Source organism: Mixophyes fleayi, chromosome 6 (genome assembly GCF_038048845.1).
Source record: "Mixophyes fleayi isolate aMixFle1 chromosome 6, aMixFle1.hap1, whole genome shotgun sequence".
NCBI classification, from domain to species: domain Eukaryota; kingdom Metazoa; phylum Chordata; class Amphibia; order Anura; family Limnodynastidae; genus Mixophyes; species Mixophyes fleayi.
In genome coordinates, this window is record NC_134407.1 from 145640301 (window position 1) to 145667987 (window position 27687).

A 27687-nucleotide genomic window follows, 5' to 3' on the forward strand; every position below is an offset into this window, starting at 1 on the left:
CTGCAGCACCAATCAGGGAACCCTTCCCTCTATTTTTCAAGATCACTCTGACTCCATTAGAGTGCCAGAGCATTTGGTCTTCAGCCTTGGTCCAGTGTTTGCTCCTCTGTTTCTTGCTCATCTGAATGCTGACCCTGGCTTGTTCCTGACTTCTCCTTTGGTTCCTGATTTTGGCTTAGAGTGATTCTTGATTCTGACTCCTGACTATTATCCTGCTTATGATTTTGGCTGTGGTTTTGACTGGGATCTGCTGACTACCCTTTGCACTGCTGCATTCAGACTTCTTTTCAGTATTCTGGTGCTCCATCACCGCTGCCTCATTGGACACCTCTCCAGCAAACTAAAACTAAGGGCCGCGACCTGCATGCCTCTTGCAGCGGAGTCCATACCTCCTTGCGGGAGGCCCTGGTGTAGCGCCAACTGCTGGTAGGTGTCACCATCTTCATCCTTGTGGTTGTCACAAGAGCTATGTCTTCTCTTTATTTCCAACTGTACCAGATCACAAGAGATGCAATGAGCTCCTGGTGAGCTAAAGTAGAACGTGACACAACAGTGTCCCCTCCTTCAATTTCTCAGAGTACTGCTGATAGGAAAAAACTAAGCTTTTCCAAGAAATCCAGGGATGATGCAGATGATTCAGCAGCACATTTTGACATCTGGGGGTAAATGTATGAACGAGCGATTTATGCATGTTGACTGAAATCGGCGACTTTGCAGGGAAAATTTAAAGTGGCAATTCCTTGTAAAGGCAAACTTGCTGTCACATGCCGGGTTCCCGCTGTATCCCCCCGGGACCCGGCGTGTGCTTCCAGTGTTCTCCTGCCCCATTCCCCGCCAAACTTTCTTACCTGATCAGCAGCGTCAGTCCTGTCTCCTTCCAGCGCTGTCTTCCGGCGGTCGCCAGATCTGCACATGCGCAGAGACTCCAAATCCTTTTCATGCCTTCTGCTGCCCTCCATTGGCTGTCCTAGTTAGTACAGCCCTATATCTTGTCCTCCTACCTTAGTTTCACGGCTGATTCTTTCAATCAGTCTCTGACCTCAGTACTGGAAACAGCTACTGTGATTTCTGCTATTCTCCTGGGAAGTTCTTACCCTGAGTTTCGTATACCGGCTCCTCCAAGCTCCTACGCAGCTATCTCTCCGGGAAAACCTCCTCTAAGTGGCTACGCTGCTGAAGTTACCGGTAAATCACTTCCAAGTGACAACACTATTATATTCCTGCAAACCACCTCCCAAGTGACTACGTTGCAGAACATCCCTGCTAAATTACCACTCCCAAGTGGCAATGCTGCAGAACATCCCTGCTAATCTCCACTATCGAGTGGCAAGGCTACTTTGTACCTGACGCCACGCTCCTTCTGTTGTGGTTCGCTGGGAACTTCCCTAGGGGACCGCGACCTGCAAGTGGAAGCCGCGAAGCCCACATTCCTTTGCGGGAATCACTGGTGAACACCTTTCGCTTGTTAGACTCCACGCCCCTAGCTAAAGTCACGCCAATCCCGGCTTAACTACCAGGATCCAGTTAAACTTCCTTGGTACCGTGACACTTGCCTTTACAAGGCATCGCTTTTTTAAATTTTACCTTCAAACTCGACGATTTCCGGCAACTTGCATAAATCGCTCTTTCATACATTTACCCCCTGGTCTGATCTTAAAGAATTGGCCAAAAATCGTCACACCTCTGCCGTAATTCCACCTGATCCTACTATTAACATCCATTATTGCTTTTTAACGGTAGTAAGACAATAGTTTTATTAACAAAGAACAATGTTGCTTTCAGTTGTAATGTAAGCATGGATGTCTAAATAGACTTGTATATGTATTACTCAAACATTCCACTCTGCTGCTGTTTCATCAGTATTGCACAAAGTGTTTGTAATATGCACCTTACATGAAAGGTACTTAGCTATATATTTAAATTTTGGGGGAATTAGGGCCAATTCGAAGCTCAGTGTTGACCTTGCTTTTTGCTGTGAATATCAATGGCTCTTTTTAGTACATTGTCTGGAACAAAATCCGCTATACTCATGTCAGAGTGATCAAAGCCAATTTTTGGACACCTGGCGGATTTACCCTTCTGAAATTTGTTTTCAATCATCCTTTCAATTGCTTCTCTCTCATACATGTGACCACATACTTTGTTTTTCACTTTTTTCCAAATCTCCAACTGTGTTATAGGACATGTGAAATCCACAGTGCTCTGGATGACGGCGATCTCCTTATCTTTATCTTCCAAAGCTTTGTCTGCAGGGGCCGACATTTGTTTTCTCTGGTTTCTTAGCTGTTCTTTAAACTGAACATATTTATCGTCCTGCTTTAGGGCCTCCTCTGTATTATTCTTCTGAAGCGCAGTGTATCTCTCTTGTACAAGCTATCTTAAATCTGGGATCTCATCCGGTGGGCCACCTCAATATATGGGTTTAAATATCTGCTCAAAGCAGTGTATTCCAACATGACAGATTCCATGCTGCCCACATGTTCCGTGTCAGTCTGTCTGAAGCAGATGTAATGCCACTCCAGTTGTAATATTCATTCCTGTGTCTACATAACTTTGGCAGTTCTTCAGGAATGAGAGGGAGGGATCCACAGACAAGAAGGAGATTAAAGATGCAGCACGAGCCGACATGGTTTAATAATGTAGAGTTCATTGACAGCACTGCTGGGCTTAGGGCAGCTAAGCTATTGGTACCTTGTTTTGTGGTGCCCTAACAAGCCAAGAACTTTAGCCACAAAAGTGTCACTCCTTGTCGCTGCAGTGCTTGCTTTGTTAAAATGTACATGTCCTTTTCAATATCTTACATAAGGGTGGGTGGGAAGACCCAGGGACAATCGTGCACCAATTTTCTTTTTTTTCTGCCACTGCTGTGTGGCAATGTTTCCTAGATGTGTTATGACCTGCCATGTGTTTGTGTCGTTGCTCTGTCGCTTAGCATCCAGCTAGGTCACTGAAGTCTTTGTCCGAAAGTAGATGAAAATATTATTATTTCCTTTTGAGGTGGTCAAAAATGACTGGAAATGACTGGAAATTAGTGTTATTGAGGTTAATAATAATGTAGTGTGGCAAGAGCCCGCTACTGCAGAAGCACACGTGTACAACTTCTTACTTTTTATGGTTCTTTATTGTCAGGATGGTAATAATGTTTTGACACCGTATTCTTGGACAGCAATTATGGAGACCCTCAACGCTTACTATACATAGTCCAGCTCTCTGTCCAGATCAGCCAGCTAGCCCAGCGTTGATCTCCCTGAACAATGAAACAAGCAGGGTTTTATACCTGACACTCCTCCCACAGGCCTAGCTTGATGGACAGGTGACACACCCACCTTCTCTTTAAAAGGAAACGCCCATTCCTGGCTCTGTTTAGACTATCAGACCTACCCTGTCTGTTTGCTGAGAGGAAGCAGCTTTTAAATCATGTAAGTAAATCAATTTTAAACTACACATATGTTTTTACCTGGTTTAATCTCCACCTAGGTACATAACTGTGCCAATGTTGTACTCTACTTCCCTGCTTTCTCTGCATATTGCCAGCTAAATGCCTCCTTTTGTTACAAACCCCTCCCCCTAGCGTCTCCAAGTAGGGGGACGCGGACTTCGCAAGGAGCGCATATTTTTCGTGACAACACATCTGCATTTTTGTGTAGAATCCCAGGCCTATATTCTACTGAGAACTTGAAAGGTTGTAGTGCCAAGAACCAGCAGGTTACCTAGGCATTTACCTCCCGGTTGTTCTGCATCCATCTTAATGGTGCATGGCCTGTTATTAGGGTGAACTCTCTGCCTAGGAGATAATAGCGCAGAGCTTCTGTAGCCCATTTTATGGCGAGACATTCTTTCTCCACAGTGGCACATTTTTGTTCCCTTGGAAGCAACTTACGACTTAGGTACAGGACAGGATTTTCTACTCCATTCTTCTCCTGTGACAAGACTGCACCTAAGCCATCACCAGAAGCATCAGTTTGGAGGAAGAACCTCCGGGTAAAATCTGGTGCTTGTATAACTGGAGAGGAACAAAGAGCTAACCGAAGATCAGACCAGGCGGTTTCTGCAGAGTCAGACCAGGTTAATCTATCTGGACAACTTTTTTTTAACATGTCCGTAAGTGGAGCAGCTCTAGTGGCGAAGTGGCTTACAAACCGCCTGTAGTAACCTACTAAGCCTAAAAAGGTTCTTAACTGTGACTTTTTCTCTGGTCTTGTCCAATTTTTGACTGCCTCCACTTTATCTAGCTGGGGTTTTACATGCCCTCGACCAACAATGTACCCCAAATATTTGGCTTCTCTCATGGCTATGGCACATTTCTCTGGGTTAGCTGTTAACCCTGTGGACCGTAATGAAGCTAAGACCGCCTCAACTTTGGCTAAATGTGATCCCCAGTCTGGGGTATAAATCACTATATCGTCCAAGTAAGCAGCTGCATAAGCTGTGTGAGGTCGTAGCAATTTATTCATAGCCCTTTGAAAGGTGGCAGGTGCCCCATGCAACCCAAAGGGTAGGACTTTATATTGATAGAGACCACCAGGGGTGGAAAATGCAGTCTTTGGCTTGGCCGTGGAAGTCAGGGGAACTTGCCAATAACCCTTTGTTAGATCAAGGGTTGTTAAATAATTGCTACCAGCAAGATTTTCCACTAGTTCATCCACACGTGGCATCGGATAGGCATCAAACTGTGACATACTTTTTAGGCGCCTAAAGTCATTGCAGAACCTAATTGTCCCATTGGGTTTCGGGACAAGCACAATGGGACTATTCCATTCACTAGTGGACTCTTCAATTACATCTAACTGGAGCATCTTCTCGACCTCCTTTCTCACGTCCACCCGTCTGGCTTCTGGAATACGATATGGCTTCTGCTTGACAATGACTCCTGGCGCAGTGACAATGTCGTGTTCGATTAAGGTAGTGCGCCCAGGAATGGAAGAGAAGACATCCCTGTTCCGGTGAATCATTTCTTCAGTCTGTTGTCTCTGCTGAATGGACAAGGCTGGCTCTATGGGCATTTCAGACTTTTCAATGGCAGTACTCACTACCTGAGGAGAGGTTTCCTCATCATGCCAGGGTTTAAGGAGGTTCACATGATATATTTGCTCCTCCCTTCTCCTACCTAACTGGTGGACTCTGTAATTGACAGGACCGACAGCCTCTAGAACTTCATATGGACCCTGCCAATGGGCGAAAAGTTTGCTTTCCTGGGTAGAAACCAGGACTAGGACCTTGTCCCCAGGCTTGAAAGATCGAACAACAGCACTTTTGTCATAACTTTTCTTCTGTCGTTCCTGAGCCTCTTTTACATGTTGCTGCACAATGGGCCCTATCTTTCCTAGCCTCTCATACATTTGGGACACAAATTGTACCAGATTTGGCTCCCTGGGTCCTTGCTGATCCCACCCTTCTTTTAACATATCCAAGATACCCCTGGGCTGTCTCCCAAACAATAACTCAAAGGGACTAAACCCTGTTGAAGCTTGAGTGTCACAGACGTGACCTTAGTACCTGCAAGTATTGGCACTACTACACCAGGAGGCGCAGAGTCTAACACGCCGCTGGTATTCACCAGGGACCCCCGCAAGGAAGTTTGGACTTAGCGGCAACGACGTGCAGGTCGCGGCCCCCCCAGGTAGTTACTTGCAAGATATAGAGAAATCCGTAGTCAAACTGGCAGAGTCAGGAACCAACCGGGCAGATGAGGTACCGAATCAGGAGACAGAGAATGGTCAGCAGGCCGAGGTCAAAACCAGAATATCAGGATGGAACAAAGGGAGAATCCGAAAGCGAGGTCAGGAAGCCGGGTCAAACACTGGAGTCAAGACAAGATAATACTAATGCAGGAACGCTGGAGACTAGGTAAACCAGTTGCTCTGGCACCCTAATGGTGTCAGAGCAGGCTTTAAATAGGAAGCAGTAACTCCTCATTGGTGGGCAGTGGATCGGCGGTCAGCTGTTCTGACCGCGACAGGAAACTGGAAAGCGCGTCCCGTTGCTATGGTGACGGGCCCGCCTGCGCACCACGTCGCCGGAAGACGGGTCCCCGTTGCTTAGCAATGGGGCGCTCTGAAGACTGACGTCCGTCCCTGCCCGAGGAGGAGGCGCAGGGACGGCGTCTGATATTGAGGTACCTCACGGATGGCAAACATCAAATAGGGAATAAGAGTGTCCCAATCTTTTTTCTCTTGAGCCACTGCTTTCCTGAGTATGTGCTTTAATGTGCGGTTAAAGCGTTCCACCAAGCCATCTGTTTGTGGATGGTATACAGAGGTGTGAAGCGCCATAACCCCTAGCAACTGGCTCATGTCCTTCATCAGTTTAGACATGAATGGAGTACCCTGGTCTGTGAGAATTTCTTTGGGTATTCCTAAGCGTGTAAACATCAATACAAGTTCTTTAGCTATGGTGCTGGACTTTATGTTTCGTAGGGGAATTGCCTCTGGATACCTGGTTGCATAGTCAAGCACCACTAGTATATATTGGTGCCCACATGCGGATTTTTCCAGGGGCCCCACAAGGTCCATAGCTATCCGTTCAAAGGGAACTTGTACTATTGGTATTAGAATGAGAGGTGCCCTGTACATGGGTTTGGGACAGGTTCTCTGACAAATGGGACAGGGCTGGCAATACTTTTTCACTACCATGTGTACACAGGGCCAGTAAAACCTAAGCAGAACTCGTTCTCGTGTTTTATCCTCCCCTAGGTGTCCTTCACAGACATGTGTGTGTGCTGCTTTTAACACCAGGGGTAAATGGACCTGAGGAACCATTAATTGTTCTACTTTTTCCCCCTTTACATTCGCAACTTTATACAGGAAATTATTTTTAACAATAAAATATGGTATACCTTCTGCAGGCCGGGCGGCTTTCGCTACCCCATTTACCTCAGTCACACTTTTAAAGGCATGTTCCAAAGTGGCATCATTAAGTTGGTCTCGAGCAAAGTCCTGCAGAGGAAACAAAATTGGTATTGCGGACCAGTCCGTATCCGCACTGACAGGCGGGGTGGGCTCATCTGCGACATCACTGACCAATGCTAGTTTGGACTGTCCATGTTTCACCGCAGGTGGATGCTTTTGTGGAACTCCTGCTGTGACTCCCAGGATGGCATTCCGGTTTGGCGGTTCCCAAAGATCGATGTCCAGATGTTGTGGATTCTTAGGCGGTTCCTTTAAGACCGGGCTTCCGACCGTTGCATCAGTTGCCGGCATGTCCGGCCGGATCCGCTCACCGAGTACATCATTAAATGTGGGAAGTCTCGCCCCAAATTTAGTGGATATGGGAGTTTAGGTGCTATGGCAGCTACCACCATAACAGTTTTGTCTTTGAGTGTGACTGGTAGTATTGTTCTTTCATACTCCTCTGTCGTGCCATGTACGCAAAGAACCTTCACCTTGGGCAACCGAGAAATTATGGTTTCGGGTAAAGCAGAACTGGAAACCAATGAGAGTTCACTCCCTGAGTCAACCAAGGCCAGAACAAGGTTTTGGTTGATTAGCACAGTCACCCAGAACAAACAAGGACTTCCTGATGCCCTGGGACTCATGGTAAAACAGCTTGGAAATGCAGGCCCAATATGTGCCACGGAACAGTCCATGGGTTCCTGTAGTTTAGGACACTCTGCCTTAAAGTGGCCTGGCTCACCACATTCGAAACACTTCAGATTAGACGGCTTTGCACCTGGCCCTCTGTCCGTAGCAGTTTTGCCATTGGGCCCTGTAGCAAGGATTGTCAAACCTGGCTTTTGGCGTGGCAGCAGCTTTGGCACGAATGCAGGTTCTTTAGTCATTTGCTGTAGGGCACAAAACCTTTCTACCGCGGTGGGAAGCTATTCATAAGTTTGTGGGTCTGATTGCAGAACCCACCTTTGCAAATCGCGGTTCAGCCCCCGGATACAGTGATCTATCGCCAGAACTTCAATAATCCTAGAAGGCAAATTCTCCTCGGGCTGCAGCCATTTCTTTAAAATTTTAGAAAGCTCAGCCACTTGCGCTCTGACCGGTTTTTCTTTATCATAGCGCCATTGGTGATTGCGTTGGGCTTGGCCTGGCCCGGAAACTCCAATGCGAGCCAAAATCTCAGACTTTAGGCAAAAATAATCAGAGGCCCGTTCCTCATCTAGATCCATATAGGCTCGCTGAGCTTCAGTCAGATATGGCGCCAGTCTCTCAGCCCAATCTTTAGGAGGCCATTTTGCCCTTTTTGCAAGTCTCTCAAAGGACACCAGATATGCTTCTACGTCATCAGCTGGTGACATTTTCTGCAGCACCGGACCAGGTGGTTCATTTCTGTCATGCCTCACCTGGCTTAACTCTTCCCTTAAGAGCCTTGTGTTTTCTACCTGTGCCTCGGCAACTCGTAGCATCTGAGCTTGCTGCTGTTGCTGCGCAGCGGCCACATTCACAAGGGTTTTCAGTACTTCCTCCATGTTGACGTCTGCGCAGGTTGGGTAGCGGAAACTTGCTTCCCGGAGTATCCCACTCCTGACACCACTTGTGGCAAGAGCCCGCTACTGCAGAAGCACACACGAACAACTTCTTCCTTTTTATGTAGTTTTATTGTCAGGATGGTAAATGTTTTGACACCGTACAGATTTCACAGCAATTCTTGGAGACCCTAAACGCTAGCTAGACATAGCTCAACTCTCTCAAGACCAGCCAGCTTCCCCAGCGTTGGTCTCAGTGCACAAATGATACAAACAAGCTTTTATACCTGATACTCCTCCCCCAGCCTTAGCTTGATGGACAGGTGACACACCCTGTCTGTTTGCTGAGAGGAAGGATTTCAAATCATGTAAGTTTAACCAAACTTAAACTATTGCTTTTCATACATAAGTCTTTACATTCAATCTAGGTGCATTACTGCACAAATGTTTTACTCTACTTCCCTGCTTTCTCTGCATATTGCCAGCTAAATGCCTGCTTTTGTTACAATATATATATATATATATATATATATATATATATATATATATATATATATATATATATTTATATATATATATATATATATATATATAATTACTCTGCTATGTGCATAACACCATAATGCTGTCTCTCATTGTGATTCATTATTTAAATGTATTCATGTAATTGGCTTGAATAATTAGCTGGTAGTCTGGTCTATGTGCATTGCTTACACTGTTTCATTGATATCAATCCATGTGTAATGCCATGTATTATATACATATAACCAATCGACAACTCCCTAGGAAACCTACAAATCTTGCCTAAATTCATGTTTTCTTCTGTCTCCGATCCTATTGTATCTGTATATAACAGATTTAATAAGAATGTTGCTTCTGTGACAGCCGGTTGTCAGTGACAACCATTTGATCACCGTCATTGTATTTATATCGCTCAGGAGCTGCATTGCAGCAATAAACAACACATACTGTATGTGTGCATCCTACGTCTTGTGTAATACCATAGTATCTTCGGTAGTCCAGAAAGCCGCCCTTGCATTGTGAATGAAATAATTGAATTCATCTTTTAACCCTTGCTATGTTAGGAAATCTGCTTACAGTAGGTTTGCTATATGTAGAGAATTATTCAACCTGTCATGTCGCTAATACCTATAAAAGACTTGCTTAGGTTTTGGTTTTACTTTGGCAAGAGCTCAAACATATTTTGTTTCAATAGATATATCTCACAACATATCATACTTGCCTACTTTTTGGGATCTCCCCTCTGGAATCTCCAAACGGCAAGTGCAGGGGGCTGCATCTTGCCGGTGCAATGTTTCTGGGAGACCTGGCCTGGTTGTGTCAACGCTATATTGGCTCCCTAATGTGTAATACAAGCAAGAGGCCCCTCTTTAAAACAATGGTCATATGGATATGACCAAGATAATATTAAAATAAAATAATTTAAAAAAGAATGGTAAATTAAAATTTATTCTAGTCAATGCCTAATAATAACTGAAGCCTTGCCCTTATTCCAAACTGTATCTCATAATATGACATTTGGAGCAGATTAGGTTATCTAATTGGGGCATCTGTATGCTTGACACAGCGCAACACAACAAAGTCAAATTAGAAGGGTTCTACAGGGGACCTGTGCCATAATCTGGTGAAGGTTCTTTATTCACTCCTTATTTCTAGAAAAGGTATAATAAACGTATGTGCCTATACGGTTGATATTTATTAAATAAAATCTTTACATATTGTGCCTAAGATACTTTCTCCAGGTTGAAGCAAATAGTAATATGTGTTATAATTCAATAATAATTTAATAATCTAAGATTTATACTTATATTTATAGTGTGAGTTTTTTTGGCTGGAATAAACTATAGACAGTTTAATAACAGTTTCTGAATTAAATGGACTCATTGATCTACTAAGGCTGCTCTAGCACCAAGGAAAATATTTTCCTAAGGTGCCCGCACCATTTGCCAGAGCTGTGTTTTTCTGGGACTCTTCTCACATTCCCGACTTGGATGGCGTTGGTGTGAGCGGGAGGACCAATCACAATCACAGAACATTGTGGCTTCTTATTAGTTGTCCTGTTCCAAACTGCATGACAGTAAGTTGCTGTCAGAATGCTCACGATTAGACATACCACTGGTGGGTGGACTCTCCACAGGGATTGGTGTCATTTCTGATTCAGAGCATACATTATCCTCTAATGCCTTACTGTTTTCTTGCAGCTCGGCTTTCACGCGTAACAGTACTTGTGCACCACTTTTAGACTATTTAGCAAATTACTTGGTTTTGCTTTGTCACAAGTGTCCGTACAAGAAGAAGACTCAGTAAAAATTTTTGATCTGCTACTAATAGACAAAGGTGAAGGCCCCATTCTCTCTTTGCCACTGCGTGTATAGAAAGGCATGTTGGCAAAAAAATTTTTATCGGCAGTTAACTTTTCCTCAGTTACACTTCTTTTTCCCTTCAACACAGTAAAAAAATTTTGGGTGTGTGTTTTTTTGACTGATTTCAAAAGATTGTGTAGTTTGACATCGCCTTTCCCAGATGACGTACTGGGAACACTACCATCAGGACTGATGACAGAACCTGGTTGCTCATTCTGCTCATATGTGGACTGCTTTGAATACATTCTGAGCCCAAAGCACTTGTAGTGCTACAATTTGTTTTAGATACTGCTGACAAATATGACCTTTGACAGCCAGAAATATTAATGCAAAAGGATGGGGGACACGCCAAAAGCACTTGAGAGTGCTAAAAAATATTTTTCAGATTGCTGACAAACAGGACTTTTGACAGCCAGAAATATTAATGCAAAAGAATGGGGGACACCCCAAAAGCACTTGGGAGGGCTAAATATTATATTTTTAGTCTGCTGACAAATAGGACTTTTGACAGCCAGAAATATTAATGCAAAAGAATGGGGGACACCCCAAAGCACTTGTAGTGCCAAATATTGGAAAAAAAAGACTCCTCTATCCTCCTCTCTTCTCTATCAATTGTTATCAGAATTGTAATCAGAATTGTTATCAGAATTGTATTCTCTGTCCCTGCTCTAATCAGCCTGTACACCCTGCTCTCTCCCTCTGTCAAATGACGATTGGAGGCAGGTATTTATAATTTTCAAATATCGCGAGAACCGAGCCCCGAGATCCGAAGACGTCACGATGACGTTTGGCCTCGATTTGGAATCCGAGCGGACGGGAGAGTACTGAGCCTGCTCAGCTCGGTACTCGGATAGGCAAAGTTTGGGTGGGTTCGGTTCTCGGGGAACCGAGCACGCCCATCTCTAATTACTATTAATGTGTTTAAATAAATGTCAATATTACAGACTGTTAAGAGGGACGAAATAAAGAGAAAGGAGACACAGCAGGACACTGGGCTAAAATGAGATATTCAGTGCTCCACATACAGTTACAGGTATCCTCACACGAAGGACACAGAAGCATTTCTGATTCTGTTAGTGAGAAACAATACAAAAACCTTAACAGAGCTGTGAAAGTTGTGTAGTTTATCTGTTCCTTCCCGGAGATTTCTCAGCATATTGCTACAGAAGTGATGAACTTATGGTAGCTATTTACTGATTGCAAAAAGGTGGTGTTGGCATCTTTTGACACATGGCACAGGTTTCATCACATGATTGTTGACTGTCAGTAAATTTACTGGTTGTGAGGAAAGTTAAGTTATACTTTTGTCTGTCAGTAGAAAAGATCTCTGTAGTAATCAGAAAAATATACACCCTGCTGATAATGTCCATTAGTCAGGTATTATTGGGGGTCAGGGATCTAGTGTCCTGTGCCTGTGTATGTCACCATGGCTACTATTCCCCTTCCTCCTCGTCAGACCTAGTCATATGACTGTATAGTGTAATAGAATTGTAAATCTAATTGTAGAAAAGTATTTAGCTGTAGCATGGAGAGAACATCACACTTTAATTAGCTGGAGAATATATACTCAGTTATTGAAGAGCATATATATCTTCACACTGCTGAAGTGTATATGCCAAGCATATGGTAAGTATATGATCAATGACTGGAGATCACTACACATCTTAACATTGGTGGAGAATATATGCTCAGTGCCTAGAGAGCACAACACATTTTTACACTGGTTGAAACTATGGGTCTGATGTTGAGTTGGATGTATGCCCGTTTGTGTATCTTAAATTCCGAAAATTTGCACTGTGCATGCTCACCAAGAGAGCGCATGCAGATCTGCGTGTATCTGACACTTGCACCCTTCCTTATGTCTAACGTAGGCTGAGTACAGTAAGCGCACATTCATAAAAATATAACTAACACATAGATGCCTTTCAGGAGCCCTATCTATTGCAGGTGCTAGAGGGTAGGTGCAAATACATGTTGATGATGATGATGATGGTCACCAGCACTACCTAGCTGTGTCTGATTGACGACTTCACCTCTGATGAAGCTAATTGGTGCTTTCTTAATTGATCCTGGATATATTATAGGATTTTTTGAGCGTATTTTAAAAAAATTTTTTTTGCTTTCATTCAAAACATGAGACGGAATACTGTATCTGCTGTATTATATAAAACTTAATAGCAAATGTTAACAACCTTTACTTGTGCTAATGACCTGGTTGTGTGTATGCACGTGTGGGTGTATGTAGGAAGTCATCCTGGCGCATACGCTACCGGTGCAAAGCATAAATACGTTATTTTTCCAGAAGTTTTTCTTTGGTGTAAATTACACCCAACATGCGTCCAACTCAGCGTTAGGCCCTATATGATCACAGCATTGGGAGCACACCACATATTCAATCTGCTGAACTATTTTGCTTCCACCATGGAGAGCAGGTCACACGATTTATTCTGGTTTCTTATATGACAACTCTACATCACTTGTTTTGCAAACTATGGTAACATTTATTAGACATGAACACTATACATACATATTTATTAACATTAGCTTGAAGACTGGATTATTATGACATAAATAAGATAACAGGGGGAATCAATAAAGTGCAAGTGTTCAAATCCTACATTGCAAGCAAAGGTCAGACAGAAAGGTCATCGTACAGAGAATCACAAATTTCTTTTTTTTAGACAAATATACACCAGATTTGCAACAGAACCATGCAGAAAAGAGTGGAGGCATTAATATAGGGCTCCAAACAGGAGAGCTATAAACATTTGTCTGTAGTCATAACAGATCTGTATTGGTAAGTTTGAGCATTAGTATTATTTTTATTTTAGAAAGACTTCTATACTTCAGTCTGTGGGTTCTGCTATATCCATCCAGTGTACAATTCTGCTTTTTTGGAGCCATGTATATGAACCTCAACATCCTGCTATAAACATACTTACCAACTTTAGAAAGTTGGTTTCCGGCAGCCTGCCGGGGGAGGTGGGCGTGATGGGGGGGTTCCAAAATGCGCGTCATTTGACAGCGGGGGGCGGGGCCTAATTCTGCCCACTTCACCAGGAAGTGAGCACTTCCTAATGAAGTGGGCAGATCCGGGAGATTGCCACACTCTCCTGGGAGTCCGTGAGACTCTCGCAAAATGCGGGAGTCTCACGGACATTCCGGGAGAGTTGGCAAGTATGGCTATAAAGCCCTAGTGGGCTGACAAACAAACACTGATCAAATAACAAGGTTTCACTATGCCATATAATGGTCATTTTCTACTTAATGATGAAGCAGATCACCACTGATGTGAAAGGAAAACATTGAAAAGTAGGAATTGAAAAACTAAGAATTTAATAGGAGAAAAACTATGCAGCAATGAAATCTATTTTTAATGGAATAACTGTGAGTAATCATTTTTCTTTTGAATTAATGCAATCATAGTGACAAATTATTAAATAATGTTTATTAGGGCGTGAGATAAAATGCTATTTATTGATCTGTAACATTGTTAAGCTCCTTTGTGAATTCCAAACAGAAGGTATGTAAGTAGTGGAAATATATCATACTTACCTACTTTCAGTAGGTGATGTCTGTGAGAGGGGCGTGACTAGAAGGTGGGAGGGGGTGGAGCGCCTTGAATCGCATCATTTTGGCCCTGCCCCCACGAGTAAAATTATGTTTTGTCGTGGGGGGTGGGGCCAAAATGACGCGATTCTCTGTGAATGCCAGCTCTCCCGAGAGTCCGGGAGACTGACCCGAATTTCGGGAGTCTCCGGGACTTTCCGGGAGAGTTGGCAAGTATGAAATATATCTGTATGTACACTATAATCTCTTTTATATATGTAACACCAGCCAGAAAACTTTGGAAAATGTGTAATACTACTTGAACTATATCACTTTGCCCATTTCAAACTATTACTAGAAACATATTTAAACATATTTTAGGTGCATAGTATTTCAGGTGAATTGAAACAGGTTTTCTGCTGTGAAGCAGAGGGTTAAGCCCAGGATTTCGAAGTGAGGCAATTCCAAGCATGAAAAGTACAATACAATGGAATCTATCACAACAACTGTAGACATACCTTACACTACAATCCATCATATGGTTACTGATCAGCTATCATGCATTTTGTTTTACACTTAAAAAAATTGTTTTTTTTTTTTTTTTAAATAAATAAATAAATAATTATTAGTTATTAACTATAGATAATAAGAATAGGTAGTGATAATTGGAATGTATATACAGAATAAGAAGAATCACACTGTGTTGTTTGGTCAACATTAAAAATTGGAGACATTACCGGATTCTGTCCTCTCCTGCTTAAGAAACAAACTTGATCCTTTTGTGTGGAAAACATAAATTGAAGGCTAAAGACAGTATGATATGAGATTGTCGTTCCACACATGAGGAAAGGTCTCAATGTTCTAATCGCTTGACTTGCTCAGCAATGATCACTTGCGTTCAGGGCTGCCAAGAAGAATTCAGGGCCCGGGTACAACAAATTCATGGGGCCCCCCTCATAGTGAAGTAAGCCCCAAAAAATTTTTGCGACGCCTTACGGCGGCGCAAAAAAAATTAGGTGTGTGGTCATATATTCAGGGGCGTGGCTAGCCAAACGGCAGTGCAAAATTTTGGGGAGGTGTGGTCATGCATTTGGGGGCATGGCAAACGTGCCATTGGGGCGTGGCTAACATAAAAACCACTAGGCTCTCAATTCACCGGAGCGTCACATATGTTCAAGCACTCCTGACTTTCAGGACATCTACCACCACAGGGTAGTATACAAACAATGCAGTGTGTACACAAACAGTTCAGTCTTGGCCTACACCTTACATTGGACACAACATTCACCAAAAATTGGTATTGTCCCTACTAGAATCACAACATTTCACACACTGTGCTGCTCTCTCCTACCTGTTCTTCTCACTTTCTCCACCTGTGGCTGCTGCTTTCTTTAGTTGTGGCTTGTCCGGATCCAGAAATGTTGAAGGACCTATTTTGAAAAAAAAATGGCTACATTTAGAAAATTACAGCCAGCCCCAGCGTTAAATCAATAGCACCCACGATTAATAATTAGGCCTTCCTCCAGCCCCAACATTAAAATAATACTATTCACATTTAATAAATAAACCTATATCCCTTCCTGCAAACAGCCCCAGCAATACCTATTTCCCGCAACCATCACTGCCATTAAATAATTCATAGTCACATTTAATAAATAGACCTCATTCTCCCTAAACTCACCCCAAGATTCAATAGCCCCCAAACCACCCCATCTTAAATTAATAGTCCCTACTATTAAATTGCCTCACCATCACCCTACAAACAAAATAGCGCCCATTAATTAGCTGCCACCTACCTCACACACACTACATTGCAACAAGCCCCCTGTGCCATTACACACACAATACTGTGCCCCTTCATCACAACTACACTGTACCCCCTTATGCTCACACTGCGACCTCCATGCTGCTTTTCCCCCTTCTTTTTTACTTTGTGCCTCTCTCCCACTTTTTTTCCTCCTCTGTTCCTCTCTCCCACTTTTTTTTTTATTCCCCTGTGGCTCTCTCCTTTTTTTCCCTCCTCTGTTCCTCTCTCCCACTTTTTTTCCCCTCCTCTGTTCCTCTTTCCCCAATTTTTTTTTATTCCTCTGTGGCTCTCTCCTTTTTTTCCTCCTCTGTTTCTCTGTCCCCTTTCTTTATAGTACTGTCCCTCTCTGTTTTCCTCCCCTTGCCTCTCCGTTTCTTTACTTACCTTTTGTCAACTTCTTTCTTTTCTTTTCTGCTCTTCTGTCTCCTCTTCTGTCTTCTTTCTTCCTGCTGGCTGCGGCGCTCCTCACTGACTGACAGGCGTGACTTGATGACGTCACGCCCGGCAGTCAGTGTGAATGGAGGAGAGGAGGGACACGGCACCGCGCGATCACGTGAGTATTTATTTTATTTTATTTTTTTTAATTTATTCTTCCTCCCAGCTACCAAGAAACCCAAGACCCCCCCCTCCCCCCCCCCCCCCCTGCGGGAAAAAAAAAAAAAAAAAGTTAAAAAAAAAAGCGCAAGACAGAAAAATTAAAAAAAAAAAAAATTAATTAGCAGCGGGGGCCCGGCCCGGGCCCCCTGGCATGGCCGGGCCCGGGTAAACTGTACCCGCTCCCCCCCCCTCTCGGCGGCCCTGCTTGCGTTTCCTAATGCAGTGGCTGGCAGTGTGAGTGAAGTAAGGCCAGACAATTATTCTCCCTCTCATACCACAGTTCCACTCACTGTGCTTATCATTGTGGTCAAAAGCTGGTGATGCAACTGGGGCAGTAGTGAAGTACAAGTGCTGCCTTGGGTGGCATAATGTTGAAGTGCTTTAGTTCAGGCCTGTCCAACCTGCGGCCCTCCAGGTGTTGTGAAACTACAAGCCCCAGCATGCTTTGCCAGTAGACAACCAGTTGATAGCTGGAAGGGCATGCTGGGATTTGTAGTTTCACAACATCTGGGGGGCCGCAGGTTGGACAGGCCTGCTTTAGTTAGTCAACTGGGTCACCTATGTTTTTGCAGCCAGTTGAGATAATTTACAAATTGCAAAATGCCGTCTCCATAATATAAAAGTAGTTTTAGACCCACATTGCACTTCGATTTGTGTAAGTGCGTCTAGATTTAAAATCCGTTCCACAGAATTTTTGCCTCGCTTCGACTGTGGAATTTTGCAAGTATTTTCAGCACAATATGGCCTTAAGAGTTCCGTGTAAACTTACCCTATTGTTTTTGTTCCTCCTGGAATAGCCCGATCTTACCAATTACACACCACAGTACAGAATGCATTGACACCTCCGTCGCCCCTAGGGCCGCCGAGAGGAGGGGGGCGGGTACTAACTACACGGGATATGCCAGGAGGCCTGGCCTGGGCCCTCACTGCCGACTGGTTGTTTTTTTAAACCTAATTATTTTTTTCTTTCTGCTTTTTTTTTTTGCGTGGTGGTGGTGGGGGGTGCTCCGCCCCCTTCATTGGTGGGGGAGCAGGGTACTAAAAATACCACAAATACTCACATGATCCCGGGGCTGGTGTCCCTCTTCCCTCCTCACTGCTCCGTTCGCACTGAGTCCGATCTTCAGTGAGGAGAGGCGCAGAGAGGACCCGGCAAGAAGACAGAACACCGAAGACAGAAGAGAAGAGATGAAAGAAGCCAATACAAAGGTAAATAAAGGAACAAGGGGAGGAAAACAGAAAGGCACCGAGTGATGAAGGAGAGGGGGAGTAGTATGGGACAGAGATGAAGGAGGGGGGGCAGTATAACTCAGTGATGAAGGAGAGGGGGGGCAGCATGGCACAGTGATGAAGGAGAGGGGGGCAACTTGGCACAGTGATGAAGGGGGAGCAGCATGGCACAGTGTGATGAAGGGGAGGGGGGCAGCATGGCACATTGTGATGAAGGGGGGGGGGCAGCGTGGCACAGAGTGATGAAGGGAAGGGGGCAGCATGGCACAGTGTGATGAAGGGGAGGGGAGGGCAGCATGGCACAGTGTGATGAAGGGGGTTAGCAGCAAGGCACAGTGTGATGAAGGGGGGCCAGGTACTGGGGGTAAAGCAGCATGGAGAGCACAGTGTGATCATAAGGGGGCACAGCGTGGTGATGATTAAGGGGCACAGTAATGTGTGTGTGATGGCACAGGGGGCTTGTGGTAATGTGTGTTTGTGATGGCACAGGGGGCTTGTAGAGTGTGTGTGTGTGTGTTTGTGTGTGTGTGTGTGTGTGTTTGTGTGTGTGTGTGTGTTTGTGTGTGTGTGTGTGTGTGTTTGTGTGTGTGTGTGATGGTACACAGGGCTTTGGTAGTGAGTGTGTGGCAATGTAGTGTGTGTGTGTGAGGTAGGTGGTGGCTAATTAATGGGTGCAATTTTGTTTGTGGGGTGATGGTGGGGCAATTTAATAGTGGGGACTATTAATTTAAGATGGGGTGGTTTGGGGGCTATTGAATGTGGGGGTGAGTTTGGGGAAAATTAGGTCTCTTTATTAAATGTGACTATGTATTATTTAATAGCAGTGATTGTTGCGGGAAATAGGTATATTTCTGAAATGTAAATACTATTAATTTATTGCTGGGGCTGTTTGGAGGGAGGGAAATAGGTTTGTCACCACAGCTACATGAAATGAGAAATGTGTAGTTTACAGATACAGGGCCTGATTTATCAAGGCACATATTGGATGATTTTGAGCGTATCGTACTCAAAACCACGTTGCACATGCCCAGCCCTGTCTGCTGTGTCTTTCAACTGCAGCCTACAATTTCGGGGAGTGAAGTGGACGGGGAAGAGGTGTTTAGCCATAGTCAATGTACAGTAAAGGTGTGCCAAATTCAAGCACACACAGCCACATCCAAATCCAGCTCTGAGCGTATCAAAGTTACTTGTTTTTCTGCCGTATTTCTGTCCAGGAAACCAAAAGTGTCCCTGTTCCTTTCAAAACTGCTCTATTGCACATTAACAACTCTGAATGCTGGATTTAATTCTCAGTATCTGTTCCTATTCTATATATATATATATATATATGGAGAACTATACAGTGCCGCTACTCTCTGTATGCAATTCTCAGTATCTGTTCTTATTCTATATGTATGGAAGACTATATAGTGCCACTACTCCATCTCTGTATGCAATTCTCAGTATCTGTTCTAATTCTATATGTATGGAAAACTATATAGTGCCACTACTCCATCTCTGTATGCAATTCTCAGTATCTGTTCTTATTCTATATGTATGGAGAACATATAGTGCCACTACTCCATCTCTATATGCAACTCTCAGTATCTGTACTTATTCTATATGTATGGAGAACTATACTATTATTTTTTTTATAAATAACGTATAGCACAGAACAGAATTTGACTTGTTTGTTTGGTTCTGTATACTGATTGTAACTACTTAAATTGTATTTAATATATGTACATAATATGTATCATAATCAGAAAATTATTATATGTCAGGTGTTGTAGTGACAAAATGAAGAGTAAAGTGCACATAGCACTACGGGCCTGAATCATCAAGGTACGCGTAAAGAGCGCAACCTGCGTTTGGTTTAAAACTCATTTAAATCGGCTTTGCGCATGCCCGAATCATCAAGGCATGGATCTCAAGATACGTTAATTTCAGGTGTAGGTCTGCTGTGCATCTATTGCACGATATGTCCAAAACCTATGTGGATTATAAATTTGCACAGAAAATAATAAAATATATATAATTAATGTCATCAGTTAATATTAAAGTAATTAATGAACAAACTGTAAAAAAAAAAAAAGAAGTCCCCCCCCCCCTATGAAATACATGTATTAGGATACTGTGAATGTCTACTGAACATAAAATACATTTTGACAGTGCTCCTCATTGCAAACACATGTTATAGCATTCATACACGACTGTCATCACTACTGATCAGCACTTAGACTCTAGCTCTGTAGCTGGAGCAAGAGATACGCCATAAAAATAAATAACTTTTCCGATGCCCAGCACTTGATTCGGATGTGGCAGTGTGCGCTTGAGTTTGACACGCCCTTACTGTAAATTGACTGCGGCCAAATGTCCCTTCAACGACCAGTTCACTCCCGGAAATCGTAGACTGTAGTAAGTGACCTTTGTGTTCAAAGACAAATCAGACAGCTCTGCATTTACTGGTGTATCTCCCAGTTCTGGCCCTGAGTAGAGAGATTTTGCGTATGATATGCTTAAAAATCGTCAGATACGTGCCTTAATGGATCAGGCCCTATATGCATATTATATTTTAATCAGTACTTTGTCTGCTTGGAACCACATGGAAATCCAGTTGATGGAATCTACTGCTTAAGACTCAATATAATTAAATAATAAGGTGCTTGGACTATAGTTTTCCTTGTGGATCCATAGGGCACTTTAATGCGTATTTAGGTGGATTCCATCAAAAGCGTACACTCTTATGACATTGCATTTTCTTGTTATTTTTCACCCTAGCACGGCTGGTTCTATTATTTATCACAATGCTTGTTGAATCAGTTAGAAAACACTGATTCAATATGTGGAATATGAAGTATCTGTTGTACAAAATAAACACACTTTATCATTTTATTACCTGCCATTCTGCTTTTCCCCTTTACAGTGCTGGAATTACAACCACTACAGGACGTGCGCGTGTGGCTGATATGGGACCTGCAGGTATGTTCATCATGGGGCCCTGTTCGGCCCTGTTATGCACATACCCTGTTTTGTACTGTACATATTGTGATACAATTAAATCATTTAGGAGCGTATGGCACATTCTGTTGCTCTATATTTAGAGTTCCCATTCTGTTAGCCGAATATTGGGATATGCATGCAACATGAGTTTTTAAAAAAATAAAAATTAATATTTGCTTGTTTTCTACACACAGTGCAGACAATCTCTTTTGTTTTTTGTGAATTGTTAGGAAGAATATTGGTTCAGCTCACAAAATGTAATGACATGTGTACTTAACGTAACATTTCTTGCTTTCTATTAAGGACAACATAGAGTAAATCAATTACAAATTCCCAGTGACACCCAGTGGCACTTATTAACAGACATGTTTACCTCTGTGGACAAATTCTTTTCCCCCCATTATCTGGTTTTATAATTGTTGGCTAAATACTATCTCCAGTAAAGTAGATCTAACATTACCCATAGTTGCTTACTCTCCCGGAATGTCCGGGAGACTCCTGAATGTTTGGGGGCGGAGCTAAATGCGGCAGTGCGGCCCCGCCCCCTGCTGCGATTGGCTAGAATCGGCTAAGATTGACAGGGGCGGAGCCTAACGGCGCACCACGCGTGGCATGCCACCCTCGACGGACCCCCTCCCGGACAGCTGCCTTCAAAAGTAGGTAAGTATGACGTTACCTGAAACAAGCAAATGTTGTGTCCAGCTGGTTTGTGGGGTGGGCACTGTATCAGGGCACTATGACATTGGGCTAAAGCCAGTGTATCTAAATTGTGCAGCGCACAATGACATGGCCAAACGGAACCTATAGAATAATGAGTTTTTACACATTTTACATAATGCTAGATAAACTTTACTATAATGTGTATTTTAAACTCTCTGCCAATATACATTGGATAATTTATATTTAAATACATAAAAAATAAATGTCCACAAAGCAGTTAATAATGTTAAGTGACAAAATCTTTCAACTATTACCTACCCATCGACCTTTTATGACACACTACATATCATCAGTAAAGCCTGATAAATGCCAAGATGCTACATACAGAGTTAGCCATAGAGAACTTGCTCAGTAAACAGAAATACATAGAATGTGTAGAATATTAGGAAGGAGGTAGACATAACATGTAGAGAGAGTATTGCGTACCATCTCCATTTGCAGTATGGCATATATATTACATTGCGAGGACTTTTTATTTACATTTGTCCATCTTTCCTCTGTTCAACCTTTTTGTGATATTTCTCTCCTGTCAATGTCTCTGACATTTACTCTGCTCAAATGCATTTTTCTTGTAGTATTTGCAGAACCTATGCAAGAGGATGCAGCTTACAGGTCTCAGTCTGACTCCATCAGTTGTTGTTTACAGAAGTCTGACATTCAGGGTAACGCATGGTAAGGCAGATGCAGCAGAGATCCCTGTCACCATCTGTCAGTGTACTGCTGAGAGAATGTCTCTGCCTGTGGGTTCTTTCTTCTCTTCCTCTGGTTTAAAATACAGTCTCTTTTGCTTTGCTTCCCAGTGTATATTTCAATATAACAGCATTATTACTAATTATAAAGTAAATGCATTCACCCTCCCCTCACCCCACATCAATATGGCACATCTACTTTTCTGTAATTATTCGCTGAGTTGATGAAATACACCAAGTGGAACAAATGAAGCATCAGTACCCATTCTCTACATATTACACATTAAGGAAAACGGTTCATCATAAGTGGATTCATTTCAGGTGGTAATCTCAAACGTCTAGATCCTTTTATCACAGTGTCAAACATGGGACCACTAGGAGATCTTATCTCATTGGAGATCCTGATTTCTTATGTTTGGAGCATTTGTCTGAATCACAATGTCTCAGCAGCAATAAGTTATGGGAATATAATTAAAATATTATAACATCCATCTTCAAAAGACACAGTGCAACATTTGTCAGATGGCAATCCTACTGTCACATGGATGTGGAGATCACTGTACTGTGATGATATAGATCTTATATTCATAATTCATGCATCACTCAGTGGACTTTCAAAACATCATGGGTTCTGCAGATTAAGGGTTTTTTTTACAAAAAATATATATACTTTTTTTTTTGAGGAACACATTGATCTTTTGACCAAAGTTGATATTTAGAATACTGTTCAGAATTTACTGGTGAGCCACTCACTTTTGACAATGAAAAACAAGGCTTTTTAGAAGGTTGTGCACAGGACTACATGTAACCAAGTTATGGAAGTGCTGGATGAAACCTTTCCTCCCACTTCAGTAAGGAGTCTCTCTGGTGACTTGGGTGGAGAACGTGTGGTTGGTGCTGGAGATGCTGTTGGACTTCCTGGTGAAACTTGAATGCTTTTTCTTCCTTCTCCATGGTGGGCATAAAAAACTGAGTGTGGAGACAAAGATCTGTCGAAAGTTTGCAGATACCAGGTTGTAAAGTATGGGGTTGACAGTGGAGCTCACATAGAACAGGACGTTGGTCAGCATGTAGAAGTAGTGGTAGAAATCGTTCAGTTCACTGCAGAATCACAAAACAAAATATTAAGGGGAGCACATATAGTATGGACAAAAATACATGAAAATGGGAATAAGCCCCAATGCACATCTATAAATCTGATCTGCCATTATGCATTACATTTTGATTACCAATGGGTGGAGGAGGAACACAGGGTTTATGCAAGCAAACATAGAGATCATTGATCACAGCTCATGAACTAGGGTTTCTTAAGATAATGCATGACTGAGCAGTAACAAGAAGAGATTTTCCCGTCTACGTTAAATCATGTAATATGACATGACCATGTGATGTTAGTTCATGTGATATGACAAAAAAACCTGTGTGTAGCTTGTGTACTTCTTCATAAACATCAGTGACTCTCTGCTCAGTGGTAAAGAAACCAGATCTAATAATCTTTAAATAATTAATGTTCTTGGATTAGGTAAGAAAACAAGCCTACTAAAACAATTAAAATAAAATTGATGAACTTTGGAAATCTGCCTTCCCTGTCAGCTGCTGGCAGTTATTATTGAATCATAGTAATTAATTGTGGTTTTAAGTAGACTCAATAAGCAGAGACATAAACTAGGGTGTAATCAGTCTGGAATTGGTTTCGGTCCACTTTGCTAGGTCTCGCCTTATATTTTGCAACACTTGACCTTGTATTTGGACTTGGCAAACAGTAACAAACAGCATTTACAGGGGAAGCTAGGAGGCATGGAAGTCCAATTCTGAAGGGGCCACACAAACCTTTTTGCTGCCTGTTTATGTTGAGTGGCTCAGCCGGCTGTTAACACAGTCACTGAGTAAAACGTTCAATAATTCAGCCACCAGCTGCTGCGATCAGGAGTGATGGAGAGAAGCTTTGAGCTCACTTTTATGACTAAAGTAAAAAGAACTTTACGTATACTCAGGTGGACGCATGAGGTCTAATTAATTGTTTTACACCTTGTACTGTAAGCTGAATCAATCTTTGCTTTCTTGTGTTTAATAAAAGAGAATGTATTATATATCCCTCTGCGTGGGATATGAGCAAGCTCAGGGGGCTTTGTTTGCTAATATTTGCACATTGTCATATTTTCGGGTCTTGAACATCCCCCTAATAATCTGATGCCCCTCCCAATAATGTAACAAATATCTCAGCAACCAGGCTACTACTAGCTATTGTATTGTGAAAAGATCATCACTCCTCAATAAGACTTACAGGAGGCTACGGACAGCGATAAACGAATTATGGAGGAGACAAGTCAAACTACATCAACTGTACTGAATGGTGAGCTGTACCTAATAGTAAGTTAACTTAGTAGAACTATGATAGAATTTAAGTAACATCCTACAATAAGAATATTTTATATATCCATCCCTTAATGTCTACATTGCACAAATACGAAATTAAATAAAAAACATAGGGTTATAATGCCTTTACAAATTTCACTTGCTGATGTGATGCAAAACAGAGGTGATAATATGGTTAATTCCCTGACTGGGTGTTCTTATACTGAAGGAAAATTAATGTGGGGGCATTTAGTAGTAAAAGCAGTATTGATGTGTGAAGACTTTCAGTTATGCGATGTTTAGGGTGGGTGTGTGGAGCTGCTGTGGTTTATACAACTCTCAAGCACTTAGAGTACTTGTGCGGAGATTTGGGGGTTCACCCATATATCTCTCAAGCTTTGGGGGGTTAAGTCATACATTAAACAGTTAGGGTCTGATTTATGTTTGGATGCAACTTGCATTTAAAAAACAAGCATGGAACTTGATCGACGTTCAGACCGTATTGAAGTACATTTGAGTATGGGAGCAATTACACTCTGCCTGGGTACATTTTTCTGAGTCACATAATTCCAACAGCAGTTATAGTGACAGCACGGTGGCTTAGTAGTTAGCACTTCTGTCTTACAGCACTGGGGTCATGAGTTCAATTCCCGACCATGGCCTTATCTGTGAGGAGTTTGTATGTTCTCCCCATGTTTGCGTGGGTTTCCTCTCACATTTCAAAAACATACTGGTAGGTTAATTGGCTGCTATTAAATTGGCCCTAGTCTGTGTGTCTGTCTGTGTGTCTGTGTCTGTGTGTGTTAGGGAATTTAGACTGTTAAAGAAAAAGAATTAAAGGTGAAACAAGGATCATGTAATAAAAAAAACAATATTATTGTTGTTATCAGTATTTGTTTCAGCAGGTTGTAAAATACAATACAGGACAAAATATATATATATATATATATATATATATATATATATATATATATATAAATAAACTCTTCTGGTTCTGGATATGAGCTTTCCCAGGTGTGGACTAGCAGTTTGGCGAAGAGAAAGGACCAGGGGCTGTTATCTCTGGTCTCCTACAGTACCAGGTATTCCCTTGGTCTTGTGGACAGGATACTGGCCTGGCCCACCCCATTTCGCTTCCAAGATCGGAAGGGTTTGGGCCAGTGGTGAGATGGTCTGACCAGAGGTTCCAGAGATAAACCACGTGCTCCTCCTTTGCCTCTAGATACAGCTCATAATCTCAAAGTCAATGCTCAGTCTGTTGGAGTTAATGTCTGTAATTTGAAAATACATCTCACTTCCTTATTTATCATTTTTACCAAAATCTCCTCCTCTCCAGTCTCTTTTCACTAATTTTATGGCCATAAAGGACAAGAAGGTTGGGTCCTGGTTGTGTTTTAATTTATAGTGCTGTGACACACTATGTGTTTCTAAGCCCTTCTTAATATTGTATGTGTGTTCAGTAAGGCGTACAGACAAGGGTCTGATTGTTCATCCAATATATTGTAGGTGGCAGGAACATTCAAGAAGATAAATAACGTCCTTAGTATCACATGTTAGGAAATCTTTCATGGTATATTGAATTCCTGTTATGTTCGATTGATACTGTTATATAGGTTTGGTGCTTCTCTGCCATTGATTCCTGCAAGTAAAGCATCTACCGCAAGTGTAGAATCCTGTTAATTTCCTTGCAGGTGCCAATGTAGATTGCATCTGTTGTTTTGTGGCTATGTGGCTGCTGACTAATTTGGTCTTCAAGTTTGATGCTTTTCTGAAGACAATATTTGGTTTGTCAGATAATGTGGTCCTTAAATCCTGATCCTGTAATAAAATGTCCCAATGCTTTGTAATTATATATATATTCTTTACTCACACACATTAGGTATAGGTGTTAGCGTGGATGTGTGGAGGTTTGGGGCTCACTCCCAGGAAATATAAAAATAATGCCTGCTATATTTGGAGCAGCCACGTTACTTCAGATCTGTGTTCAGTGTTTTACTTACTCTGTCCAAAGTTCCTCAGGAATGTAACAGAACATCAAGCGTCTTACGTGGTATGGAAGCCAGCAGACAACAAACGCTATAACTACCACACCTGGAAAACAGAGAGAAGGGGCTTTTGAAACTTCCTATATAATTAATAAGTTTAGTAATTAACATATACAATAATAAAAATCTAGAATCATATGTAATAGTTATATTTCTCCTGAAGTAGATTTGATACGCAGTAACTGAGCTACAGGTCAGATGTTGTAGCAAGCCTGACGGCTATCAGTTTTATTTTACAGGAACAAATCACAAAATAAAAAAACATTTTGCCAGCCTAGCTCTGGAAACATTCTGCTATTCTGCAAGAGCATTGCCTATATGGAGCCATATATTTTTAAGGGACTTGAACTGTACTTCTTTAATTGTTTTGTTTGTAGAAACTTAAATGAGAAAACACTTTCTGTTTGTTATGACTGATGCCAGAATTCCGAGAACTAATGTAATAAGCAAGCCAAGGGTCAGTACAGGCAGCGTATGGAGAGTAATCCAATAACAAGTCAAATGTCAGTACAAGCAGTGGTCAGAACGTAATCTAGTAAATAAACAAAGGGTCGCTTCCCACCATCTCTCTTCTGCTTTGTCACTTGAGATTACGGGTCTGTTATACACTGACTGCTAGAGATTAGAAGTCTGCTATATACTAGACAGCATGGACTGATGGTCTCCTATATACTAAATTTGGGGTCAACTTATATACTAGACACAGATTGAAGTTTGCATTGTACAATAGCCACAAGAGAAGACTGGGAGGTGTTTTACATGCTATATTTGCTGCTTGCAGCAGCCACTGTCACAAAAAGTACACAGTTTTATATAACTGTATTTATTTAAAATTCTACAAGATAACTATACAGGAATGATTTAAAAACTTGGGTTATTTTGCCTTTATTTGTAGATTATATATATATATATATAT

At 42.2% G+C, this 27687-nt stretch overlaps 1 protein-coding gene across 1 annotated transcript in view; it reads right to left on the reverse strand.

The window, feature by feature from the left end:
* Positions 1–21579: 21579 nt before the first annotated feature.
* Positions 21580–27687, reverse strand: part of NTSR1 (neurotensin receptor 1) — a 158135-nt gene continuing 152027 nt past the window's right edge. The window contains exons 3-4 of the mRNA XM_075176738.1: positions 26727–26817; positions 21580–23472 (exon numbers count right to left, since the gene is read on the reverse strand). Coding sequence (XP_075032839.1) covers positions 23220–23472; positions 26727–26817 — 344 coding nt within the window. The 3' untranslated portion in view covers positions 21580–23219. The remainder of the gene's footprint in view (positions 23473–26726; positions 26818–27687) is intronic.